Raw genomic sequence first — 20,486 nt, forward strand, 5'->3', positions numbered from 1 at the left:
CCATAATTGCAAAGTTCACCGAATATCCCAGTTGGTGGTCACTATTTTTATTGTTTTTTTTTCACTCCAGAGACTCCTATATGATAGGTACCCAAGTCATCAGAATGGATTATTTTCTGTTAATTTCTGTTAAGTTCACTTTTCAGAAAGTCTTAATTGGATCACGGAAGCAGGTTACTTCCTAGATACATAGAAATGCCCACGAAGGATGAGGAATTCATGTCTACAAGGTATTATTACTTTTACAAATTAGTGGTCTCGTGTGCATCTATCAGGAAAAAAAAAAAAGAAAGAGATTGTGTAAATAAATCTCTGTCAAATGATTCGAGAGATAAAATTGATAATGATGAAAGTTAATAATTAGGACATGGTAATCATTGTATGTCTGCCAGTAATAAGCAAGTACAACAAAAACTAACCCTTCCAAATCTGCTAAGCTCATGTTCAAAAGGGAACAGAAAAAGGGAGAAAAAGAATGAAAAATTTAGGGGGAGGATTAGGAATCCAAAGAGAGTTTTTCAAGCTCTTTGATGCCATGATTAGAAGCTTTCTTCATTTCAAGAGCTCTCTTATAAGGAGGGGCGATTGGGGGTTGTACAGGATCCAAGCTCTGATAAGTGCCCTCCGCAACTTTCGGCAGCGGATATGATCGGTCAGAATCATACCCGCTAAGGTCCCCACAAGCTAGAAATGGGATATAAACCTTATTCGGTCCTTCTAACCATCCACTGCTGCAATCTGTAACAAAACAAATATAATTTCCAGAATATTACTAATAATCCAGCAATGAGAAACGAGATATATTTAGAACAAGCCCCGGAAGAACCAGTAATTTAACTAAAGCTGTGTAATACTGTCTCACTTGATCTAAGTAAAGAACAATACTACTGATGCAGTTACAGTCAAGGAAATCAAACTTTTTCTTTTTATTGTTCGTATGATTTAGTTTTTCTTTGTAAAATCATGAATTTAGGTTTTTATTAATTGGACGTTTTATATTTTTAGAATTTTATTATTATTCAAAAAGTAGTATTTATTTTATTTAGGAAGTTAAATTGGTTATACATTCCTGATCTTTAGAAGTTGTTCAGTATTTACTCATTTGGGACACCAAATACTAGATAATTTGATAAGAGTTTACTATGATTATTGTTGATATTGAGAATTATGCAGTTGAAGAAAAAGGAATACAAAAGAAAGAGAAAGATACTATGATTCATTGTTGCAAAGACTTAAAGAAATGATTTTATCTTTCCAAAAAAGAAAAGTTACTTTACAAATCCTATGCAAATGAACGAAAATCCCTCAAATTAAAAGGGAAGTATCAGGCTATAACAAGACAAATTGCACGGTAGGGGTAGCCTGCACTGTTCATGCTAAGTCAAATCAACATTGTAATACTCCTTGAACTGAATGGCTTTTTCTGAATCACTCCCTGCCTACATTCCACTACTCCTAGTTATTATAATTGAATGTAAGTGGCTGCTATAAAAGGTTATGTTGCCCAATCATTTGAGGTTTATGAGAACGAACTTAAGAATTAGAAAATAATAATAATAATAAATAACCTGCAAACTTTGCTAGTTGAATATGTGTTGTCCCAAGAGGGGAAAAAACAAATAAGCCTACGAATATTCTTTGCTGAAAGTGACCGACTATGAATTGCAGAAGGGCAAAAAACTGTGACATCGTATACTAATAGAGAATCATTATTCAAACAGAAAAGTATATTGCAAGCATGTTTCTTTAACAATCCATATGAAACTATACATACAAATTCACAGATATATAAATATGTAAAACAAATAATAATTATATATTTATATAATAACATTGTTATATTACCTATATCGTCCATGCCTGAGGGGCTTCCCACCTTTTCTAGGAGGCGATGCAAGTCTTTTGGATTAAATCCCTCAGGAGGGGAATAATTCTCACAAACTGCAAATGCTTCTGCATTAGGAAAGACATAATTTTAGTTATAAGCATTTCATCTTTTCTTGTGCTTGCATGCAAGAACATCCATCGGTTTTGTGCTTATCATCACTAATATCATTGCCCTGGTTAATCCACATCTATCCCTTTGTAGGTAGGGATGGTGTCACTGTTCCAATTGGATGATATTCCTATTCAAGTGCCCCATACAACAATGCTTACCACATTTTGCTTCTCCCTTGACATTTGTTCCCTAGAAAGACCAGACTCTCACAAAGCATAAATGTAAACCAATCCCACCCCCGCACCCAAAAAAAAAAATTCATGGAAACCAGAAGTTTTTCTAGTTCACTGGGAGTCATATTGAATTGCATTTCATACTATATTTCAGTGACAACTCATTTTCTAGAAATATCTTTCTTATGCAATGCAGCTGCTCAGTTCTCTATGAGAATACGCTGAGCCATACACTCCCCAGATAAGAAATTCGATTGTGTCAACAAAAAAGGACAACAAAAGAAAAGGTTACTCTTACCTATACTGGAATTGCGGCTACTTTTTGGTTTTGCAAAAGTCACGACAGGGAAAAATAATTTGAGCTGCAACAGAAAAAGAAACAACATCATAAATGGTATGTTTGATCTAAAAACAAGAATATTTCATTTGAACAAGTCCTTCAGCCTAAAGCCTGCCCCTTGACTTGGAGTCAACAAATTTATTATAGTTGTTTTTGCTTTTACTGGTTCAACATAACTCTGGTTATTTGTTGAATATACATGATTAACAGAAAGTAACCTCACTAATTGTCTAAAAATTTCAAACGCACCAGAACACAAGCTTTGGCGTGATATGACAGGGAATGATTGAACAACAAACAAGTAACCAGATCATAAGATGCATCATAAAAAATTGAACTTCTAATGAGCATTTCATGCACCTGGCAGTAAAGAAGACTTGTATCTTTCCCACGAAATATTTTAGCAATAAATTTCCCACCTTCTCTAAGTACATGTGTGACAATTGTCAAACCCTGCAAATAATATCATCCAGCAGAGCTACTATCAGAGTTAAAAAAACCTGAACAAGATTACAAACTTTCTCGGAGTCAATACACGCAAACCATAACCATCAAATCAAATTAGGAATCAAAACCCTCATTTTTTTTAACAAGTGAATCATAATTTTCGATACAATATATTCACATAAAACATACAAAACACATCAAAATAGGACATATTTTTCCAAATATCAAGTATCATCTAACGATATATGTTTGCCCATAAAGCAAGAAATGTGAGTCTAAACTCATGAAGTTTCCCATGATCCACTCTTCTAAAACACAAATGCACATATAAACCAAATAAATATTATGAAAAATTACTATTTAGTCCCTATAGTATCGAAAAACACACTAGTCGGTTCCTAAATTTTTAAAAATACATTAAAACATCCCTCACATTTAAAAAATGCAACTGGTTAATCCCCGCCGTTACTTTTTCTAACTAATGCCGTTAATTTTAACGTGAAAGGAGAAGAGAGAAGATTTTTCTTCCAAAAATACCCTTCTAATTAATGTTTAAAACCCTTTTAAACTTAAGAGAAAACCCTAATTTTACTATCACTTCTTCTTTCCTCTCATTATTTGCCATGGCAGCCAAGAGAAATCAACATCCTTCCTCTCATATGGTGAGTGTGGGAAAAGGGATAGAAGTTCATATTCTTTCCTTGAATCTTCTTTACTTTCTCTATGTCCAAAGTTTCCTCTTCTTTAACTGAAGCAACTTCTTTTGGCTTGTTTAATGTGGGTCATCTAGTCTGATAGTTGGTTCCTCTTCTACTCTTTCAATTGATGTACGTTCAACTTCCACATTGATTGCAGCATCTTCATCAATGTCACCAACATGGACAGAACCCAATACACTATCCTATTTAGTTTCTTGCTCGGTCCCTTCAGCAAGAGTTTGGCCATTGGCTTTATGAAATTTAGAATCTATCCCACAAGCTTTTCCAATGGGATCTCCAACATTTTGATCTTTTGGCTCTAGTGAGTCATGTATCGACACCTCAAAATTTTGGAAACAACATGAGAATCTTGCAATCATGTATCGAGATCAATCAACAATCTATTTCAGAATAAAGCAAATTCAAGAAAACAATAAGGCGAAACCTAATTTTAAAACAAATGGGCCACATTTTACATATGAAATAACAAATAATAAGGATACTTTATCTTCATTATTTGAGACAGACATTATTGGTTCCCATTAACACTCAGCAGAAGAACTTGTTCACTTAGATCAACAGGAACCACTCTCGCTCAATCGATACCCACTCTCACTCAATCATTGTGCAAGAATGGGTAGAGAGAAAGAGAAGAGACAAAGGGAAGAGACAAGGTGAAGAAGACTATGGGGGGCATGTATGAAGAGAGAGGGCATAGGGAAATTGGGGATTTAGGGGCTTTTTTTCCTTTTAGGTTAATTGAGTAGTTATTAGTCTAATTTAGGTCATTTTTTACTTTTCATTAGTCCTTAACGGCTTCAAGTAACAGAAGGACTAATTGAATTTTTTAAACGTGAGCAATGTTTTAGTTTATTTTTAAAAGTCCAAAAACTATCGAGTGAGTTTTCCTATACTATAAGAACTAAACAGTAATTTTCACTAAATGTTAAGAGTCATATCTCATATTCATTTGATACAAAATATATAATATTTATGCTCCATATCATGTAGCCATATGCCACAAAAAAAAAAAAAAAGAAGTGGAACACCAACACTTGTCTTCAAATGATCTTTGAGCTTCATCAACATAACCCTTAGTCTAGACCCGGCCACGAGCTAGAACTGCCAATTTGTCAAGCTGCACAGTTCGATTCAGTTTTGGTTAAAATGGTCCCAGTTTGAAACAGCTTTGGTTCCAGAAAAGTAATAGCTGTTGTTCAAAGTGATTCTGTTTGCTTCTAATTCCAGTTCGGCCTGATTTTAATTTTTTCTTTTAAAAAAAATTATCATTCTATAAATTAGAATACATAAAAATTTAGAAGATTTAGATTTAAAATACACCATTTATTTATTTTTTATAATAAAAATTAAAGGAACCAAATCAGCTAATATAATTTCAAAAAAAAAAAGAATCAGCCAATTCCAGTTCAAACCTTGTAACCCCCTCCTAATAAATGGTCCCAGTTCGGTTCACGAAATGGAACCTTTTGACCAGTTCTGGTCTCGGATTTGACCTGTCCAATTCACAGTTTGAACCGGACCATGGTCAAGTCTATCTTAGTCTTCATGACCTAATGCTTTAACATGTTTGCAATAGAACCTAAAAGGTCCTAACCATAAAAGTCAACAAGCTATGGCAGAAAAAAAAAGGAACAAATGGGCAATCTGAATGGGTAAGTAACATCACAATGTGACAATGATTGTTACATGGATAAAAGTTAACAGATCAGAAAATAGATAAAAAGTACAAAAAAGGAGAGGGAAATGAATGTCATATGGAGAAGGGGGGGGGGACTTCTGAATGTCACAAGACATTATTAGTGTGTAGGAGACTGGAGTACAGGAATAGGAACAGAATGCAGATTCATGCCAAACAGCAAGATGATTTGATTTTGTTTACTGTTTAGGTATGACAGGAAAAAGGTTTTTTATTCTCTTTTTCTCTCCTTACTTCAAATTAATTGGTGTAGGGTTTAGGGGGTTCTTTCATGGCAAGTTATTGTAAAATATGAACTTAAACAATTGGGTCTTACAAACACAATAAGGGAAGAATCAGTCGAATCTGATTGATCATGTACTGATTTGTCCCAGTTCACTCCAGAAAACAGATTAATCAATTCACTCATTGTTCAGAAACGATTTAACATTTTGCATAAATATTTGGTACTTAACTGCAAAAATTTTGAATTTTACTGTAAATTAAAGATTTTGAGATTTTATAGTGAAAATGTGGAAAATTTTGGAATTTTTTTTAGAAAGTTTGGAGCCAACAATAAAAGATCATATATAGATTCTATTGGTAAGATTCACAATTATGTGAGAGAAGTCCATGGTTCATAATTATTTAAGATTAACATAATATGCAAATGGTGACTACACTATAATAAACCTACAAAATTGAATAAAACAAACCTTGATCGATATTGTCATTCTCTCCAATATTGTGGCATTAAAATAAAACTATTAAGAACATAAAATAAAAATGAAGCATAGAAATTACTTGTGTTTCACATATATTCATATTCCTTTACAAACGAAAGACAACATCCTTAGGTATGCAGGAGTAAGTCTAGGAATCTGAACTCTTACCGCTAGTATGAGTTGAGATTGAACAAATTCATCCATATCATGAAGACCAGTGACTGTAAGTCAGAACATTATAAAGCAAACATTAGAAAGTATAAAATATTAATTACTGTATTAATCTAAGCCAATAAGGTGATTAACCATTTAACATGAAGGACTGTAAATGTTGCATTACCATCGGGTGCACCATCACATACAACCAGGTCAGCCTTGCAGCCATCAAAATGTCTAATAACCTACAAAAGAGAAAAAAAGATGAGTAATAAAGAACCAACCATCATGCAATAGTAATGAAGTAACGTTGATTTGATTTACCATATGAAGGTGCAAGTATGCTCATCCCAAAAGAACCAAAGTGATAAACAATAGTGGAAAAATCAACAAATCCAACTAGTTGATGGTTGCATGTAGATTTAATTATATGGTCATATTCCCAGTAACTTCCTCTTAGCATTTTAGAGCCCCAAGAATTTTGTTCGACGTATGCTACTCACCCAAAAAAGAAGCCTTTGGAAATCTACAAACCATTTATAGACTTTAACCATCTTCAATATATTCAGACTTAGAATGCCATTTCTCAATACTCACTAAACAACTTCAAGACATGATTATACAATTGTATTCCAATCAAAACAGAAATAACTCAAATAGGCCATTTAACTTTTAAAAAACAATAAAATAAATTTCTATACAATGTTAATTGGAAAATGCATGTGAAGGATAGAGGAAACCATCCTCAGTTCCTCACCACTTCAGCTGTTCGGGCATTGGTGATGTCTCCCTGTACTTGGATAACACCTTCAATTGGAGCCATGGGTTGTAAGTCAATAGCCACAATAAGAGGAAGTTCATCATCCCTGCAAATCACAAAGTAGACAGTTTCCATCTCAATATGAAAGGAATAATAAATTTGATGTTTTCTTTCTTTTTCTTTGTCGATGAAACTCATAAAAGTATTATTATTATTTTTTCAATATTTATTGTAAGACAATGAAAATTATGAAGTGTGTACAGGGTGTAAACAAGTTGAGCCAAGCAAGCTAAGTCTAAAGTGTCTAGGCCAGGCAATGCTTATGTTAATTAAACTTCAAGGTCAAGCTCAAAATATTGGAAAGTTACTATCTCAACAGAAATGAAGAATAAATTTCACATTTTCTTTCCTTTTCCTGGAATGAAAGTTCATTCTTTTCAATATTTATTGTAATACAATGAAATTATGAACAGTGTATAATGTAAACAATTTGAGCTGAGCTGAGTATCAGGTATTTATGCCTGATAATATTTATTTTATTCAATTTGAAGCTCAAGTTCAAGATTCACTAGTCGGTATCAGGTATTTTTTTCTATGTACAGATGTGTGTTTGGATTGGATCAATGTGCGCAAATACCACATTTTCCTTCCTCGCTTGTTTCCCACTTTTTTACTTGCCCATTCCCTATATTTCAAACTTCAAAGCAAATATTTTGCATTCCAGCAATTTATTTTAATCATTCAACTCCTATTATGAAGATCTAACAACAGACTATAATGTTTTTTTATCACTAAAATGCCAAATTTCATAGCTTAAAGTTAATTACCTATCAAATCTAATCAAGCTTCAGAAAAGTAGCTAAACAAACATAAATGGGCATAAAACAAGATCAAGTCAAGCACATGTTAAAACAAGTCAAACATTTTTTCCTGATTTGTTAATTTTACTTTACGTAAAAAAGGTGTTTAGAAAGCTGTTTCTTGAGCATACTAGTTTTCTTTCACATCCCTTGTATATTCAAGAGACAGCAATAAGCTAAAATCACAAGTTTGACTCAAGGAAAATGCAAAATAGATAGTGCCAGTGCAAAATCAATTTACATTTTTGTAACGGAGATCATCTATTGCAAACCTCTCTCATGAATACCAACATTCAAGGCTTTGATCAATCTAACTCACACTGTAGACTCAGAAAGTGGAAGGATGGAATTAAGACAAGCTACACTTTCAATGTAAATCAAGAAATAATTCAGTTACAATGCTTCCCATAACATGCACATCTCTTTTTGTATTTTCAACAGGTAAGGCAATGTCAGGGCACTTTTCAGGTGAAGGTTATATGCTAAGCTTGGCATATGGCCTTTTACAAATTTTGATGTAAACATATTTTCAAATAACAGACTGAAATTTGACCTTGAATCTTGTGAAAGTTTTGCCGGCAGATATAATTTACGGCTCAAAACCTGCAAATGGAAACCATACTAATCAAGATGTTTTGTACATTACTCACCCGAAACAGCATTACCATAATATAAGTATAATGTCCACTATATAGCATAATAAAATTTTAGGGTGGCCTATATTCCAAAGTGAAGGAATTTCCAGTGCGAAAGATTAAAACATCCAAAATTGAAAAGTGTACCGTTGTTGGCAACAGAAAGAGAAGATGAGGAGAGCAATCAAGGGTATTCTTAAACTACTGAAGTTGACTAATTTTGTAATAGATAGCTAAAATATCACAGAAAGGAAGATATTGCCTTTAAACATTCAAAGGAAGAACATAGTCAATTTAAGTATACCTGACTCCAACTGCCAGGTGCAGCACATAAATCCACCACACGCTTCACCCCTACAAATCAAATCATGATCACACAACAAGGTGAGCAAATCACTAACCAAGATAATATCTTATGCATTGTGACCTCATTCTTACTCAGGAATAGACAAAAGGAGTCAACTTGAGAGAGGGAAAGGAAGGGGAGGGGGGGTTGAATGTACTATGTACCTTCAAATATGTTGAATTCCTCATCTATCTGAAGAAGCTTAAAAGCACTTCGAGCACGCCAACCTTCTTCTTTTGCTTTTCGGTAGTAGATATCCTGCAGATTGATTATCTCATTATCACCTCTAGCCATATATAGCAACAAGGGAAAAGAAGCAATGAACTTTTAACATAAGCATGACTTACCCTCTTATCCCTTGATGCCTTTCCCATGTTTTAGATAGTCACTACTTCTGCAAATACCAGAAAAGTTATTGGTTGGTTAGCTCCAATATTAAAAGAAGCATATGGTTCAGGGTGAAAGTAAGTAGCACATCTACCTTTGGCACTAACAACAATGATGTCAACGCTAACGAGAATGAGAAGCATGATGTTATAGATCATATAAAGGCTACATGTTTCAGAAACTAAATTGGGCTTAGAGTTGGCCACAAAATCCGTATCACTATAAGGCAAAACACTTTCTTCAAAGCGAAAACTGCATTGACGAACAGCTAATATTACTACACTGGCAAAAGGGAATAGCAAAAATTTTTTGGGTTTTGTTTTCCCCTTCTGTCTCCGTGAGGCATAACCAAATTTAGGTAGGCCATTTCTTCAAGCACCTTATGTGCATAGCTAGAAGCCTAGAACTTAGATGATAAAGGGTATAGCTTGTTTCTTTAAACGACTCTACGTTTGTGATCACAAAAAATGACAATGGGATTCAGAAGGAGACAGGGCCAGAAGATACAAAATAAGCGAAAGAAACCAGTTTCGATCAAGGCAGACAAAGCAGAGAGAGAGACCGAATAAATATTAGAAAAAAAAATAATAAAATTGAAATAAAAGGGATGAGAGCTTACTTGCTTTGGTTTAGGTCAAGTGAGTCAAATCAATATGCTCTTCTTCTCAAGCATTCACGCAGAGAGTTTCCTAAGTTCTAAAGAACGAGAAGACGTGAAGCAAACGCAAAAGAATCAGAACAGAATCTCTGCAGCACTCGCGGCAGCGGCGATGTTCGAGCTATTTTCTAACTGGCAGCTGTCCTCAACGGCCTGCCCATTCGTTGGCGCAGTATATTTCACGGTAGATTACGTTAAAAATTTTCTAGAATAATGGAATGATATTAAATTTCAAAGAAAAAAATCGTTAATTTATTTTTATATACATATTAAAAACTACAGATAACACTGTCAAAACAAAAAATATATATATATTGTTTTAATATATACTATATTAATATTATTTTGTTATAAAATTATTTTTAAAATTAATAATTTATGCTTTTTTTATATTAGAGTTAGGGAATTGGGATGTTAAATTTGAAATTTTTCGGCTAAATTAAATATATTTATTATTAAATTAAAAATTATATTTTTTAATATATATTAAATTGAAATATATTTAAAAATTAATAAAATTTTCATTAAAAAAATAACTTGTAATTTGTGACCATTATTAATTTTTATTTCAAAAAAAAAATTAAATGCATTTTGTCTTACATCCTTATATCATTTCAACAAAAAAAAAAATTACATATTTACTATATTTTATATTTATATTCTAATTTTAAAATTTTGTATTTCCCTCTGGTGTACATTTATGGAATTATGCAACAAGATTTAACTTTATTAACACTAGAATCAAAAATTTTATAAGGATACAATTTAATTTAATTGATTTCTTTTTGAACAATTCTATGAAAAAAATTTAATTCTTTTAACTAAAAGAATTAACTAGGCAGGGTCTTTCAACGAGGTAAAAAGGAGGAAGGAGATGAAATAATGCAAATGTGAATCAAGCAGCAAGCACCACAGTTTTAGTTTCACCAAGGGTAGCCAGAGGAGCAGATCATAGGCTAATGATAGTCCCATAGCTAAAATGGGAATCGTGGAATAGAAGGACGGCATTCAATTCAAGCACCTAAACAAAGTATTGAAGAGTAAATCATAAGTTTAAATGGTTTACAATGCTAAATAGAATACATTTAACTACCACCATCTCACAAATCAAGATCATCAGGGGGCTTTGTCATCTTTCATTCTACTATTTTACTGCTAAACAACAAAATTGCCTCAAATGTCTTACAACCATAAGCTAGTCCATTAGCTCTGGAGCTGTGTCATGACTATTGTCCCAAAGCCTGAAGAATAGATTTTCAGCTTCCATTGGCAGCTGGGATTGTCGCTGGTTTTGCATCCTCTGCTTTCTCATGTTCTTTGTTAAGCATCTGGAAGACCAAATTTTGCAAGTAAATTGAATGCCGTGAACATTCACAGAAGTAGTTATCATTTTTTAGCTATTTGCATGGAAAAGGCTGTCACCTTATTATTAATCAAGTTGTGAAGTGCGATGACACTTCGAATGAGAGATGATAGATATATAACCAACATCATATCATTTGTTTTTACTGCAATAACAAGATAAACAGTTAGTGATCTATGTACTTCTGAGGAGCAAGCATATATGTCAATTATGAGTTGTGTTTACCGGCAAAAGCCTTGATCAACTCGCTCACATTAAGATTTGGCAGTAGGTTGAACACATCCTGCATAATAGATATAAGAAAATACGGTAAACAAAGTTGAGAACATTGAAGGGCTATTGTATAACAGCACTTGGTTCATATTGAGAACACCTAGGACAATAAACCTGAATAAGCTCCCTGCCAAAATGACCTATCCAAACAGCCTACCACTGGCATTCCAGTTCCCACTACACTCATGCACACACACACAACTCCATATTTACTTGCAGCTATCATTGCACACTATACTTGGATGACAATCAAATGAATTTTCCAACACAATAAACACTAATTTCAAACCTCAGATGCTTCTTAAGAATGATTAATATAACCTGAAATCAATCAATAGAAGTAAATACATCAAAAATTAAAAATCAACAAGCAATTAAAAAGTTAATAATTGCTCATCAATTCCAATTATAGCCACCGGCTCTAACCAATCAACACTGAAGAACCTTGAGCATTTCATTAGCTAATAGAATAATAAGCTTATTTCATTGAAGAGCAAGAAAAGGTAGAATAATCAAGCATGAAAAACAGAATATTACTGGAAAAGTCTAAAATAAAGGAAACTAAAACTTGTAGGGTGCAGTAATAAACAGATAACAATATAAACCACACCTGTAAATGGTAAAGGATCTCATGATTCAATGGCAGCTTTCCATCAATGACAAGATCAAGATAACCCCGAATTTCTCGTAGTCGTGCATCCAAACCCTTCAAAGCTGTAAGTTTACCAGTAACCTGAGAATAGAAGATAATGGTCCTTCACCTTATTTCCATTTATCTATTATTTCAACATCCATATACTAAAAGAATATTTAAAAAGATGAAGAAAGCTCAATAATCAAGCATAGAAAATCTGTTAGGAAACAAAAACCTCAGTTGCAAGTGTGCTGATGGTTGTGTCCTTCACATCCCGCAGCAAGTGTTCAACTCCTGTTGGGCGAGGCAAAGACATCATTAGTGAAAGTAAATGTCAAATAAAACCGGGTTAATAGCAACTGTATCTTCTTCATAGCTAATAAAGGACAGGAAAAAAAACACACACATTCTGACAGGACAACTTGACTTCCATATTATGCCATACCAATTTCCTCAACCTCATGAGCTGCAATTTCTGAAGGCACATGAACAAAAACCTTCTGGCTCTTTTGAGTGGCATTCTATTATTATTAAAAAAAAAAGAAAGAAAAGGTGAGAAAAAAAGCCAACTGGAACCTCAACAAATATCAAACCACTTCTTTAATTTCATTAGAGTCCTCATCACATGATTTAACCGTCTTTGACAATTGAATCAGTTGTATTCCACTTTCATATAATATAATGCACTAGATTAATCACTGATAACAACTAGAAAGCAAAACATGATTTATTGTTACCTCTTTAACTTCTTCAACATCATAGTAGGCCTTGGTAGGTATTCCCAACTCCTTAGGCTGAACGTCAATAATAACCAAGACAGGATTTTGGACATAGCTACATCACCACAAATCACTTGATAAAGAAAAAGTGAACTTTAAAAAAAGCAATGACCTAAGTACAAGTTTCACAACCTCATCCTTGTTAAAAAACCAAAAGCATACATAGAACCATTCAACAAACACAAAGATTCGGTACTATAATGGATAGAAAGCAAAAAAGAGCATAAAATGTGTAAGAAATTTATGAAATGACTATAAATAAGAATATGATCTTACTTGTGGAATAACTGGTGAATATCTAGGTCATTCTCCCTTAGCTTTGGGCCTGTACTATACCAACCTACGACATGTTCCTTGGCTGAAAGAGTTGCCACAAAATACAAATTGATAAGACATATATGGAGATAAATGACAATATAACATAAATAGCAATCACAAATAACAAGAAATTGAAACAAGTATTACCATTTATTCTTTTGAACATTGAAAACATAGATTCATGGTAGTTGTGGTCAAGAAACCATATAGTTGGGTCCTTGTCTTCTTCTTCAAAAGGCACTGAAAGCACAAAATTACAATACTGAAACTCAGCAATCATTATTGAGAGTACTATATTTACAATGTATGCTATAGTATCAAAACACATTACTCTGTTTACAATTTATGTTAATGCCATAATATTAACACATCTTTAGCGCATAGAATTGGAACTAGCTCAACTGTCTTTTCTCCATCCATTAACATAAAACCTCTAAAAAATTTAAGACAACCTTATGCAAAGCAGAGGAAATGCCTTTTGAAAAGAAAATAACCTCAGTGACACCTAATCAGTGACCCATTACTAAGGACTCCAATCTTCTCCAACTTAAAAGTTCAGAGCTTATGAAAAAGCTCAGGTTGACTAGATACAGGGAAAACATTATACCAAACCAAACATAAGATCTTCCCTAACCACACAAAATTGTGGACCAATGAAGAAATTAACGACAGCGCTACAATACCATTATTAAACAAGTTTCACTGCATGAAACCTAGCCCACTATTCAAACAAGAAAACACAACAATTGCAAAAGCTCAATTTCCTGTATAGCAATGAAACTTAAGAAAGAAAAATTAGATCTAGAACAAAATTAAGAAAAATTAAATAGCAGCGAGGGCTTCAAGCGGCTGATATGAAAAGATAATGAAGAAGAGAAAGAAATGGGACCTGCATAGCTATTAGTGACATCGACGGTGCCTTTAAAAGAGCTACCGAGTAAGACACCAATGACTCGCTTGCGAGTGTCCTTGGCGACTCTGGTGTAGTTATCGACGATGCTGAGAAGAACCAGTGGATGCACTATCACCTTCTCTATTGGCCTTGACTGTATTTGCTGCGTCTTTATCACGTCCATTCCCAAATTTCTTTAGCTTTCTCTCTGCAGTCTACAGCTCGATTGCTCTTTCACAGCTTCTCTAACCTCGCAAAAACGCTTTTGTAGCCTCTACGGCATGCCAGACCACACGGGCAAACGGGTCTAGTTGACCCGAAAGCTTTTTATATTTTTGAAAAATATACTACCTCTTCCCGTCATTTTTCTTCCGGCTGCTTTTTTATATATATTAAAAAATATAATTTTTTAATTAATTTTTTAATTTTTCTTTGAAATGGAATTAATTTTTTTTATTATAACTATTTTAAATATATTAAACTTTATTATATATTAAAAATATTTAAAAAAATTAAAAAATTCAAAATTAAATATAAATATAATAGTGAATTTATATATTATTATAATCTAAAACACAACTATAGTCTCTAATTGAAAAAAACCATGAAGAGTGATTAGTCTTCCATTTAGAGGTAGAACATAAAAAATAGTAATCGGAAACAAGTCCTTATTCAATATATTTTTAAATTTTCTTAAAAAAAATATTTTTTATAATAATTTAGTCTTGATATCAAGTAAATTACTATGCACTTTTGAATACTAAATAATTTAGTTCATAAACTTTTATTTTATTAATAAAATAATTTTTCTGTTAAATTCTCATTAGTCAACTATAAATTCCTAATTCAGATAAAAAAATTAAATAAATCAATGTAAATTAAAAAAATTAAATTGTTATAAATATTAAAATTATAATAACTAATTATTATGTCCTTTCTCTCTAAATAAATCTCAAGTAACTTTGAGCATCCAAATAGCTGCCACAAAGTACACTGACTCACTTGATTCTCATTCAACTGGGCTTTCCTAATCTTTTGTTGGCTTCGCCTGCTCTGCATCGAAATGACACCACCCATGTACCTAGCTACCATATTAGCGCCATTTGAGCACTTCATTATTAGCTTTTCTTCCACCCGAAAAAAAAAAAGAAAAGAAAAGAAAAACTGCAACAAAATACAGAGAAGAGCTGCCATTCCTATGATGCTGCGTATTTTATCGTTCATGCACCCAAACTTCTCTTCATTTTGGGTAAAATACTATAGAGGACTTCATGAATAATTGACAAAGAAGTATAAACATGGGGACAAGAACTTTCCACCCCCAAAACTCCAGATCTGCATTGATCGGATGCTCCATAAATAAGGTTTTTCCGGTGGAAGATACAACTCCACAAACAATAAAGGTTATCCACATGGGAAAGCATGCTCAAAACTTGCATGCTCCACAAACCAAGTGTTTCTGATGGAAAATAAAACAACACGAACAATAAAGGTCGGCCACATGGAAAGCATACTTGAAACTAGTTTATCTTCATGGACTTGGTCACCCTCCAGAGTTTCCATCGGTTTTTTTCTAGCTCTTTTGAGATTTTGTCATGGCGATGTAAGTGCAGCCTTGTCAAGGAAACTGCAAATCATAATAAGAAATTGTGGTAGTTGTTTCTTGCAGTAAACAATGTGGTAGGAAAGAAGCAATATATATTACTTGGTATACAATACAAAGATCCAAATCCACTAAAGATTCGAGGGATGTGCTGTAGAAATGTGAAGAAGCAAGAAACAAACAGGGAAGACCAAAGGCATCTACTGTGAAAATAAATCATTGCCAAGATCACTTCTCTCATACAGTATTGGTAACATTCAGTTATTACAATAGAAAGGAAAGAACAAAGTGACATAGCCTTAGTAGGTTTTAGGAGCATTCTTACTGCGAAGGAATCATCCTTTTGTTCAAACAAACTATAAATTTCTCTCTTGTAATATCCAAGCTTTTGTAAGTTAGGAGATATAGCACACTATAAAGAATCTTAAATAGACACTGGTTACTGACATAATTCAGTTTTGTAAACTGAAGAATAAAGTAGTGTGTATTCTTCCTAATTAGATTAGAGAAAACAAGTAGTTGAGTAGGACATGTTCTAACTGAAAATACTGTTACCTGTAATTTGAAAAATCATACCATGTCTGCCTATCATTACAGTTATCTGGAAAACAAAAATCACGAATAAGTAACCCCAAAAATTACCAAACACAAAAAAGTAGTAAAGCAAAGAAAAATATTGTAACACGTCCCAACAAGAAGCCTTTACCCTGAATAGGATCCTCTGAATCCTCAGGAAATGAAAAGCTCAATTCTGATGAAGGGTGAACATTCTTGTCTTCAACAAATGATTGAGGAGATTTAAACTAAAATCAAATGAAGATTGAAGGGGGAGCAGTTCATTAAAAACTAGGAAACTTGTAATGAGAAACTACCCAAGAAGCTTGAAGAATTCAATGAACTGAATTGATTAAAGATCGTCCAATCGAGGTTGGTTCAATTCATATGCACTTTACAACAAAATCAAGAAGACAAATGCTTGTTGAAGGCCAGATTCCCACAACAAATAAGCCAAAATCTGGATCACACAACTGAAACTGCACCAGATAAATGAGAGCTTTCCCACACCTCAATACCCTCAACATCTTCCCTGCTAACAAACAGCCTATTCCCTCCCCCTTCAATTTTCTTGATTATCCCTCTCTCTGAATCCTCCAATTTATCCACAAAATTCCTTCTATACAACTCCTCACCTATCACATTCTCTGTATCTATTCCATTTTCCTTCTCAATCACCCTTGACCAAACCTCCAGAGCCCCTTCTCTTCCCACAAAAACCTGACTTCTATAGCAATGTATCACACTATCTACTGCGCCACCAGTGTATCTCATCATTGGGTTTTTATCTTTCAGATAAACCCAAGGATCATCCCCTAAATTGCGTAAATCTGCCATTGCTAAATCCCCAGATTTGGAACAGATCTTGAACAAATTCGAGCCCTCAACGTCGACATCGACGTCCGCGAATGAATCACCAAATCTGCTGCTCCGGCCAGAACCAGGCTCGCTCGTCTCCCAAATCACCGCTCCATTAGCCCTTGGGTCCCATATTCTGATGTATCCCGAGTACCCAAACGCCCCACTTGTGACCGCGGTTCCGATTATCACACCGGTATCGGGAAGCCAAGTTAGCTTCCCGGGGACCATAGTCTTCGCTGAGCTCCCAGATTGTCTCGCAATTTCGGAGACAATCTGGAGTGTTGATTTATCTATTACTAGTATGCAATTCTCTCTGTGTTGACAATCGAAGGAAGCAAAAACCTGATTCGATGAGTCAGCGATTGAAGTTACCCGGGCTTTATATATTCTAGGATCCGATGAGTCAGTCCAGTGAGTTGACCCGAGGTGACTAGCGCTACAAAAATCATAAAAATGGAGTCCAGCAGCGGAGTTTGATCCGACGGTGGCAACATCCGGCAAGATTCGGCGTATGGAGGTGATATCATCAAGATGCGTACGGATGGTGCCAGTGTGGCTGAGGTTCCAATCATAAGCTGATATTTGGCCTCCGTGTGCTATCCAGATGGAGCCATCTCCAGCTGCAGCAGTGAAGGTGGAGGGCAGGCCGTCTGAAGCGGGGTGGATGGTGGTGACAAGGGAGGCGTCGATTCCAGATAGAGGAGGCGGAGACATCGCAAATCGGAGCTGCGACTCGATGCCATAGTAGAGAGCCTCATCGGCGAGCTCTTGCTTGGAGAAGCGTTGAGCAGTAGAAGGTATGCGGCCGGAACGAAGCAGAGAAAGGAGAACGGAGAAAATCTCCGGGTCACGGTCAATGAAAACAGGGTCTTGAGTGTGGCGGCTGGACAGGGCGGCTAAGAGGGAGTCAGGACCGCCGGATTGCATCGTGGATATGGTTGTCTCGAAGAGCTTGCCTCCAACATTGAGCTTGATACGATCGGTGGGATGGCGAGATGGGCTAGAACTAGGAATTTCGTTCTCCATTAGTGGAAGACGTGGAATTGCTTCGCACTCGACTGTAATAATCTAGTACAATTTTAAGACGAGAAATTAAGACATAAAATTAAGGGAATAGAATATGATAAAATTCGTGGCCAGCTCGATTTTATTTAAAATTAAATTTAAGTGAATAAATTAAAAATTAAAAATTTATTATTTATAAAAATTAAATTTAATTAAATTTAATTAAAATTAAATTAAATTAATGTGATTTGAGTTTGAATTTTTAATAAATTTTTTATTTTTTATATTTTATTTTTAATATTTTAATTAAAATATTTTAATTTTAATATTATCTAATTTTTTTATATTATTAAAAATAATATACTAGTTCAATTTAATTTATTTTTATTAAAATTCAATTGAATTAAAATAATTAAAAATTTAAAATTAAAAATCAAACTGAATTAAAATAAATAAAAAATAAAATTAAAATTTTAAATTAAATAAAAAATAAAAATAAAATTTTAAATTAATTCAATTTAATAAATTTTTTTAATTTGAATCAAATATTTATTAACTTTTAAATAAAATTAATAATTTAATTTTTAAAATATATTAAATTAAATTAAATAATTAATTTAATATTTAATTCTATCAGTACTTATAATATTTTTAAAATTGATAAAAGCATTTTTAAGAAAATATTATAAACAAAAATAAATAAAGTACAATTTTCTACCATTTTTTTAAAACAATACAACTGGCAGTGCATTTAAGAAGGCCAAGGCAAAGATACAAAGTGGGCTTTAGCCATATAGCAATCTAAGAAGCAACCCACATTGAGCCAAGCACAGCCCAAACCAAAAAGTTACCAAAACCCAAAAATCAACCCATAAAATAGAGTTCAACTCAAACCCAAAAGCCAATCCATAGCCGAACCAAACCACTAAAATCAATGCAACACCTGCCAGAGCACCTTCCCTCGCCTTTGTCACCGATTGTCAAAGAAAACAAACCCCGACCAACCGCCAGTCAATGGCAACAACAACGACAATTAGAGAAAAGCACAAAATCTAACATACATGTCATAATTTGAAGAGAATTATAATAATATATTTTAAAATTTTTATTAAATTACTTTATTTTATATAATTAATACTTTTTTCATTAATTTATTAATAGACAAATGAAAGAGAAAAAATAACTAATAAGACATTTTAAACAATTTAAAGAAATAATTATTCTTTTAATAGAGGTAAGTTTATAATAAAAAAATTAATTAATATTTTTTAATTTTCTTAAAACTATTAAATAGTTTTAAATAAAATAAATTTTATATTATAAAAATAAAGTGGTATGTATTCATAAACTTAATTTAATGATAAATATATCTAAATAAATATGAGAGATTTTAATTTTATATTTTTAATTTTTAATTTTTAGTTAAAAAAAAAAAGACAGCGTGATTAAAAGTTATATATAGAGTGGGCTTCAGGGCTTTAGATGCCTTAAATTGATTTATAGCCCAATATTGAATCCAATGAATTGCTTTGGGGCTGATATTGTTAAATGCGAAATTTGGCCGTGTTCGCTAATATTAATTTTAATATTTATAAATTTTAGTTAGAAAAAATTATTATTTAATTTCTATATTACCAAAAAAACTTTTTATTTAGTCTTTTAATTTTAAAAAATACGTTACAATATCTCTGATATTTTAAAGTATTTATTAATTAATTTATTTATTAATTTTAGCAGTTAAATATCATAAAAAAATTTTAAATATTTTTTACATAAAATATTTTTCAAACATAAATTATTTTTTATAAATAAATAGAAACTAAATAAAATAATATTTCAAATTTTAATTTTTTATATAGATTTTCATATTTTTAGTCCAGTAATAAGTGTATTTGAATAAATCTGAGAGATCTCAAGTTCTGCTTTTCCAATTTTCAATTTTCAATTTCCATTTTAAAAAAATATATGTATATACTTTTATTATAGTTAAGAAATATAATATATCTAAATATTATTTTTGTTTAATAATATTTAGCAAATATTAAGTTTTTTAAAGAATTTTATGAAATATTATTACTAATTAGTAAAACATAAATGTAGTTTAAATAAAAAACTACAAATTAATTTATATGTTCATATATTATGTTATAAGTATATATAATAAATAATTTTTCAATATATTTTAATTTACTTCATAATAATTGCTATTTATTATAGCATTAAAAGGGTTATTAATAAATATATCATATTACGTAACCGATTTTAAATTATTTTGTATATTTTTATTAATAATATTTTTAATTTTATAATAGTATGAAAATTT

At 32.5% G+C, this 20,486-nt stretch overlaps 3 protein-coding genes across 7 annotated transcripts; all 3 read right to left on the bottom strand.

Annotated features, from left to right (window-relative positions):
• Positions 1–305: 305 nt before the first annotated feature.
• Positions 306–10,108, bottom strand: LOC110623767 (putative tRNA (cytidine(32)/guanosine(34)-2'-O)-methyltransferase). 4 transcript variants are annotated; one of them, XM_021768787.2, is made up of 12 exons: positions 9,842–10,108; positions 9,183–9,229; positions 9,000–9,093; positions 8,794–8,843; positions 8,408–8,457; positions 6,992–7,100; positions 6,419–6,479; positions 6,247–6,299; positions 2,873–2,965; positions 2,471–2,534; positions 1,846–1,953; positions 306–738 (listed from the first exon to the last, which is right to left on the bottom strand). In XM_021768787.2, the coding sequence occupies exons 2-12, from the start codon at positions 9,207–9,209 to the stop codon at positions 497–499; spliced, it is 951 nt and encodes a 316-aa protein (XP_021624479.1). In that variant the 5' UTR covers positions 9,210–9,229; positions 9,842–10,108; the 3' UTR covers positions 306–496. The 4 variants fall into 4 exon arrangements, with proteins under 4 accessions (XP_021624479.1, XP_043816214.1, XP_043816215.1 ...); XM_043960279.1 differs by having other exon boundaries at positions 2,762–2,965; XM_043960280.1 differs by lacking the exon at positions 9,842–10,108 and adding an exon at positions 9,317–9,772 and having other exon boundaries at positions 2,762–2,965.
• A 763-nt stretch (positions 10,109–10,871) lies between these two features.
• LOC110622518 (26S proteasome non-ATPase regulatory subunit 7 homolog A) lies at positions 10,872–14,429 on the bottom strand. Its single transcript, XM_021767048.2, has 10 exons — positions 14,137–14,429; positions 13,395–13,487; positions 13,206–13,287; positions 12,888–12,984; positions 12,596–12,671; positions 12,386–12,444; positions 12,127–12,249; positions 11,469–11,526; positions 11,303–11,388; positions 10,872–11,208 (listed from the first exon to the last, which is right to left on the bottom strand). Exons 1-10 carry the CDS (start codon positions 14,321–14,323, stop codon positions 11,137–11,139), a joined length of 933 nt encoding a protein of 310 aa, XP_021622740.1. The 5' UTR covers positions 14,324–14,429; the 3' UTR covers positions 10,872–11,136.
• Positions 14,430–15,432: 1,003 nt separating this feature from the next.
• On the bottom strand, positions 15,433–18,258 carry LOC110622517 (protein ENDOPLASMIC RETICULUM-ARRESTED PEN3). Of its 2 annotated transcripts, XM_021767046.2 has the most exons (3): positions 16,449–18,258; positions 16,298–16,343; positions 15,433–15,766 (listed from the first exon to the last, which is right to left on the bottom strand). In XM_021767046.2, the coding sequence occupies exon 1, from the start codon at positions 18,182–18,184 to the stop codon at positions 16,763–16,765; it is 1,422 nt and encodes a 473-aa protein (XP_021622738.1). In that variant the 5' UTR covers positions 18,185–18,258; the 3' UTR covers positions 15,433–15,766; positions 16,298–16,343; positions 16,449–16,762. The 2 variants fall into 2 exon arrangements, with proteins under 2 accessions (XP_021622738.1, XP_021622739.1); XM_021767047.2 differs by lacking the exon at positions 16,298–16,343.
• Positions 18,259–20,486: the final 2,228 nt, after the last annotated feature.

The sequence above is a fragment of the Manihot esculenta genome, chromosome 9 (assembly GCF_001659605.2).
Source record: "Manihot esculenta cultivar AM560-2 chromosome 9, M.esculenta_v8, whole genome shotgun sequence".
NCBI lineage: Eukaryota > Viridiplantae > Streptophyta > Magnoliopsida > Malpighiales > Euphorbiaceae > Manihot > Manihot esculenta.